General features: G+C 43.0%; 1 protein-coding gene across 1 annotated transcript; it reads left to right on the top strand.

Moving 5' to 3' along the window:
* Positions 1-1,159: 1,159 nt before the first annotated feature.
* On the top strand, positions 1,160-6,537 carry cited4a (Cbp/p300-interacting transactivator, with Glu/Asp-rich carboxy-terminal domain, 4a; the record flags this gene model as incomplete). The annotated part of the gene is given in 3 exon segments (XM_083925140.1): positions 1,160-1,324; positions 3,427-3,433; positions 3,436-6,537. Coding segments are annotated over 3 exon segments (906 nt in total). The 3' UTR covers positions 4,170-6,537.
* Between the last annotated feature and the right edge of the window lie 350 nt (positions 6,538-6,887).

The raw sequence follows: 6,887 nt of genomic DNA, 5'->3' as shown, positions 1-6,887 counted from the left end.
TCTATGCCCACAACGCAAGGGTTGCTATCACAAAAATAAACTAAAAAATGAGTACTTTTTTATCTAAAAATGTATTTTTCTTATTCACTTGGCTGTGTCTGTCAGAGGGTGATCGCCTACTGCCTCACATTAATAAAGAGCATATGCAGAGCAAATCAGGCAATTCATAGCTTGTGTTAGCTTTATAGACTGTATAAAAATGGACATAGCAAAACTGTTGGGGTCGATTCTCTCAACTTGATCCAATCGTGCTCCCCTATGAGAGTCGCCATCTTGTCAGACTTTGACTCCTCCTCATTTACTCTTATCAAAAAAGGGCATTTATGTGAGGTTGGGGGGAGGGAGATACGTCCATCTGGCTGACGTTTACCTCCGAGGAGAAGTGAGCTGTCTAGCTGTCATTCAAGAGGTCACACCTCTAATTATTTATAAACTTTAACCTCCAATAAAATAAAAACTAGCCTGGTACAAAAAAATCACCCCCCTCAGTGTTGTCATGGAGATATGACCTAAACATACAGACTAGAATGTTTTTTCTACCAGGCCTTAAACAGGTTTAATAATGCTGTGAAAACGGCCTGTTTAACATGGGGGTCAATGAGAAACTGCTTTATTGTGTAAACTACTCCTAGTGGTCACTCAGAGAGCTGCAGTTTTTGGCACTTCCTGAATGGATCAACCTGGAAGTCGCTGTGGTGGTTAAGCCTACACCCTGTGTCACAACCATCCCTGGTTTCTCCTTTTTTGGATTTGCGTGTTGTTTATTCTTAATAGTTGTGTTTAATTGTTTTTCAGGTTCAAAACAAAGACATAACTAAAGGCATTATTACAGATCCCCTCCAGCTTGTTGAGATAACCTTTTGCTAAAACGGTAAAGCTTTCAGTTTAGAGAGCACGGATCATTACAGATTATAGTAAGGGTAATGAAGGCAGGCAGCAGTCAATCTGTCCGGTACAGGATCCACAGCGTATCTCTGCTCGGTGCGCGGGGCTCTGCTGCCCCGGTGGATCAGTGGAGGCAGTTAGTGAGTGTTTCTTTGGACAGTGATTAAGGGGGAGGACCAATGGCAACAAAGGAGACGGGGAGGACGCTAGCTCCTCCTCTCCCTATCTCTCTCTCTCTCTCTCTCTCTCTCTCCCTTCTCGCTGTGCTTTATAGATGTATATAATCCCCGAGTTGACCCAGAAAACAAACTCCTCTGACTGCCGAGACGCCGCAGAGTTCGCATCCGCCGCAGGGCTGCGTGTAGCCGGAGCATCAGCTGGAGAAACAACCCCGGCACCGATCCAACTTCTCCGTACGGATTCGACATTAACACATCGGGTAGGTGCCGTTTTCTGTCAGTCGCTTAACAGGTAGAGAGGCAGCACTTTCCCTTTGCACTGCTAACTGTTTTATTGTATTATTATTACTGATTTATTCATGTAAGAAATAAAAAAGATTAGATATCACATTACACCTTATCACTTTACTTACTCCCAGCGTTATTGCCTGGTATAGCCTATTTGTGGCGGCTCTATGTCATCGGATGTCAAATAGCCCACATGCACAGTCCCCCAGGATAAAAAAAAAGAGGTTTCATGCTTGTGTAATAATATCAGCAATCATTATCCTCCCCCAGACTGTGTATTAACAAAGTGGCATTTGGCTGAATGATTATGGATCTACAAAGAAGCCCCACAGATAGGGTGTAATTAGGTAACACAGGAGCAGAATTTAAAGGAGGATTTAGGCAAATGGGGGAAATGTCTTGTTTCTATAAGCACTAGAGGGCTCAGATTGCTGCAAGGAGACAGCACCAGAGTTCATTTTTGGGGGATTTAAAAGGCTGAAATGTCTTTGTTTTTCACACAGAAGAAGCAGACATTCACTCCACTGCTCCCCTCTGGATGGCTTTATACGATCATCCCATTTAGAAGATCAAATAATGCCATCATTTTAACAAGCCAATCCCACTGACAGCAAATTACACTTTCAGCTTGAATAGGATAGGTAGTCTTTAGTTGAGGATCTTTTGTAATGACTGTGTGAAGACAGAGGCTGTGTTGAAGGGGGGAGAGAGGTGTGTGTGGTCTGGAGAAGCATTCCTCTGCGTCCTTTTGGCTGCAAGGGTATTGCTGCCCTCCCTCGTCGATGTGATAAATCCACCGATGGTGTAATTTTGGAGGTTTGAGACGAGGTTTTGATATGGACACCTCCGATGGGACTGGAAGCGTTCAAATAAAGGAAGAGAAACTGTAGATTGAGGACTGGAGTTTCAACAGAGAGTGAAGGTTTATCTGACTGTAATACTGGGCTACTCCATTTAGGATTGCACTAATATAAATGAGGTGGCCTCACAGGAGACAGAGACTGTCATATATTGACTTTGAGGCTCTAGAATGGGTCAAAAAACCCAAACCCTCGCTCCCCATAATGCAGCTGAATAGCATTTCTTTTGTTATTCCCTCTCTTCCTCCTAAATGCTCACATGTTTTAACCCCACACTTTGTATAAAATAATGTTGCATTCAAATACTCCGATTTCCTGAGTGGAAAGTCGTTCGTCTGACTTCATCGTGTTCACTAGCTTTAGGTCATGTGGAAACAACATGCTACAGAGAAGATGTGTTTTATTTTATTGCTCAGAGAGTTTAAACAACACATTGATAGCTGTTTACAGTATTTATTTCCAGTGTGACAATTTATTTTTGTGGTTTTCTTACAGCCTTGTAACCACTAAGATATTGCTGTACCTTGACTTTTTATTGAGGTTATTGCTAATAAATAACTTTCTAACTAATCCAGGCAACTCTACTGTACAACGGTAACAACCTAAGACCATGTTAGATATTGAAAACAATAAAATGTATGCAATACATGAATTAATGTAAAGTATATTACCGTCAACCCAACATTCATTTTCATCCGCCATGTTTTTGGTTGACTAATTGTTGGTTGTGTTATTGTTCCCACTTGCGGGGACATTCACGGTAATTTCCCATGTCATGAACTAATTTTTCGGGTTATTCTGACACCACACGGATGCAGCGGGACACATGAAAAAAAACAACCCACAAAAAGTCTCAAGCTCAATCAGAGACAACCCTGATGTCATCAGGGTAGAGCTGTGCAATAAAACAAATCCATTTGATGATTCCAATTTTTTGGTTTTGCACAATGTTTAAAGAGTCTAAATCATTAAAATTGAACCATTAGAACATTCACTGAAAGGTTACTACAGCTACATTAGCTGTCTGGAGAAACAACAGTCCTGTAGGTGACTAGCTTGCTCCGGTTACATTCAGTCATGTTTGAGGTTCTCTTTCCAGCTACAAAAGGCATCTGACAGGCTCAGTATCGCCCATTTTTATGAGTAAACTGAGTGGTGGATTTTGGTATTTAAAATCTAATTTGATGTCTTATGTTCACAAATATGTTTTCCAGAGCGATAATAGGCCATGGCTGAACACATGATGATGCCCATGACCCACGGCTTTAGGATGGGCATGAATGGACCTCCGCAGCACAACGGCCAGCCTGGCATGCGCACTCTGCCCAATGGACAGGTGATGCACTACGGCAGGAACCCTCAGAACAACATGGAAGTCGCCATGAGACAGCGGCAGGGCATGGTGGGACCTGGCGGGATGGCTGGCCCCGTGAACGGCACTCCTATGGCCAACCACCATCACCAGATGATGTCTGGGAACATGATGTACAATGGCCAGGGTCCGCAGCAGCAGCAGCACCACCACATGCACCCCCAGCAACAGCAACAGCAACAGCAGCAGCAGCAGCAGCAGCAGCAGCAGCAGGTTGGACACCCGCAGCAGTACATCCCTGGAAACCTCACCTCTCAGCAGCTAATGGCCAGCATGCACCTGCAGAAACTCAACACTCAGTATCATGGACACCCACTGGTCTCGGCTAACGGCCACCACATGCCCAACGGTGCTCAGTACCGGGTGGGTCCGGCCCAGCTAACAGGCATGCAGCACATCAGCGGCCCTTTGGGACTAAATGGCATGGACATGGATCTGATCGACGAGGAGGTTCTGACTTCACTGGTGCTGGAGTTTGGGTTGGATCGTGTGCAGGAGCTTCCTGAGCTCTACCTGGGACAGAATGAGTTTGACTTCATATCGGACTTTGTGTGCAAACAGCAGCCGAGCACGGTGAGCTGTTGATCGAAGCATCCGGAAGCTGGTTGGGTTTGTTTGAACTGGACGGCCCCAAAGAATGACTGAGCGGCCACAGTAGCACAGTGAGAGAAGACAATTTCGCTGTTCTGTTTGGGTGTTTCTGTGTATTTGACAGTGTCTAGTACACCTTCACACTGACCTGCCTGCAGGTCGATGAAGAACGGTGAAGAGAGAAAACGCAGCAAAAGCACCAGGTTTCTCTTCTTTGAACCGGTGCCAGTAAGATCTGTTGTCTTTGGCCAAATTGAGGCATCCTGATGCAGCGGGCTCTGTTTGCACCCATCTGGCCCTCAGCACATGTGCCTGCATTGCCAAGGCTTTGGGATAATTGTAACTTAACAAACACAACGGGGGAAGACCTGAAAAGACTCTCCATCTGAGTCTGCTAGATTCTGTGGCATCTCTTAATGTATTTTATCTCTGATGACACCTTCAAATAGTAGCAGACATTTTACAAATTTCTAAAAGGTTGTCTTCTGAATTTGTTTGTACATGGATGAAGGGATTAAGAGCAGATTTTTTTTTTCTGACATGCATATTGAAGGCTGGCTCTTCAAAGCTGAGTTCTTACAAAAAAAAATGTCCACATTTCCTTGAAGAGCAGAAGGTTGTGCAGCATTCCTGTGTGATGAGACAGGGTTTATCTTAGATTGGTTGGGTGAAATGTGCTACATTGATTCTTTAGCTTTCAGTGTCGTTTACCTGACTCCGATTAAATCTGCAATCATTAAATGTATCGCATCTGTTCCTCGCTAATTAACTGTGATTGAATAATTGGCAAAGTAGAGCGTTGCTTCAAGTGTGGGTTTAAACAAAACATTTATCAGTAGGAAACGACCTGGAAGTCTTTCTGCTCGAGGACATTTAGATGCTCATTGCAAGCAAATTTGGGGTTACTGCTAAGTAGAACAGTTAGGGAGGGAGGAACAAGTTAGTATATGAGAAAAGCCATAACTGTGGCCTGCTGCGAGAAAAGCCAAATAATAAAAGCAGCCATCAGAGTGTGAAGGCATTGGTCACAGACCTGAGGTGGGATTTTTTTCTGAAACAGGATTGATTTAAAAAAGAAAAAAGAAGTGCTTGATTGCAGAATTGCATCTGTGTGTTGTTTGTGCACGTCTGTGTGTGGTCAGTGCAGTGGGGCATTTAAAACCCATTGAATGGCGTCCTCCTTGCGTGCTGAAGGTGATCGGAAGATGTGATGTGTGGACACAGCACTCCCCGGCAGCACTTAGTGTAATCATTATTTAAATCTGCTACCTGTGGCATTGATTTAATTCGGCAGAAAGAGCGAGCGAGGAGCACAAAGCGTGCAAAGTTGTTGTTTTTGCCATAGATTAGCTTACTCTGCTGCTTTTCTTCTGATTAGATTTAAATTACATGTCCTCACACGCTTGTCTTAATTGAGGTCGGCTTGCACATTCTCCAATGACTCAATAATTATAAAACGGACATGTTCTGTGGTGCTTTTTTTTCTTCTCTCGGCGCATTTGGTAATTAGGTTTTTGTCGAGGTTGCTGCTTTGCCGCTGCAGGCTGGTTGAGAGAGAACTTCCTGCACTCGTAATGCTATTTGTGGAGCTGTCAGAGGGGTCAGGACTGCGCTGGTGCACTGTGTTAATCTGTTCCAATACAACTGTGCTGCTGTGCCTGTCTCTCTGGAGATCTGCCATCTCCAAGCTCTTGAGTCAAACAATGGGCATTGAAACGCTGCTGAAAAGGCAGAAAAGTGCCAGCGAGTTCACGCTCTGTTTCACTTTCAGCCTGGCAAATGGCAGCCAGACAAACTCACAAGCTCACAGTCAAAGTGGAAATAATTCTGGCCTTAGCGAGAAGACAGCGGCCTCTCATTACTGCTATATCAAAAAGTGCAGCCTTCTTGTGTATTGTATCTTTGTACTGTAGACTAGAGGTGATGTTGATCTAGACACATTTAAGGTACTTTCAAACATTGTCAGATGTAAATGTAAATCAGTGGCTGATTTTGATGTGTTGACAAGAGATTATATACTACCTTTTTACAAACAAGTGTGTAGATACAGTAGGAGTAAATCAATGTTTCTTAAGTGCAGGGCCTGAAGCTTTACGACCGAGTAGACTGCATGTTAAAGCAAGCGTGAGGGACGCCACCACTTTCCCACAAAGCAGCTGAGAATGTACAGTACAACACATTGTGGGAAATTGTCTTAAGATGGTAGATAAACGTGTGAGATTGTACTCCTTGTTCCAAAATTACACATCATTCATTTGGGTAACCCCCCCTCCTCCTCCCACTCCTTTCCCACTTCCCCAAAGCTTTTGTAATGTTATTGATTCTATTTTAAGAAAATGTATTTATTTTCAAATAAAATATTTATTTAAAGAAATATTTTCTTTGTATGTCAGTGATTCTACTGTTAAGGCTCATCTAGAGCTGGGCGAAAATTTAATAGGATCATTAAAAAAAAAAAGATTTAATGGAATCGTAGTGTGATGAAATAATATATCGAGATATTGTGATACACAATTACGTTGTCTAAATTGACAATAACCAGCATCTTAAATCAAACTTCTCAGAAAATGTCATCTGTCATACCTGAGGTCATATCATTTGAAAATTGCAGTTTTGGGTCAAGAAACAAAATCCTCATTTAGCAAAATATGGAGACTAGATGCATATCGTCAAAATAATATCAAATGTTGTCGTTGCATATATTTTTCTATA

The sequence above is a fragment of the Echiichthys vipera genome (assembly GCF_963691815.1).
Source record: "Echiichthys vipera genome assembly, chromosome: 13".
Lineage (NCBI taxonomy): Eukaryota > Metazoa > Chordata > Actinopteri > Perciformes > Trachinidae > Echiichthys > Echiichthys vipera.
The sequence above is the reverse complement of the archived record's forward strand: the minus strand, read 5'-3'. Positions and strand labels throughout refer to the sequence as shown.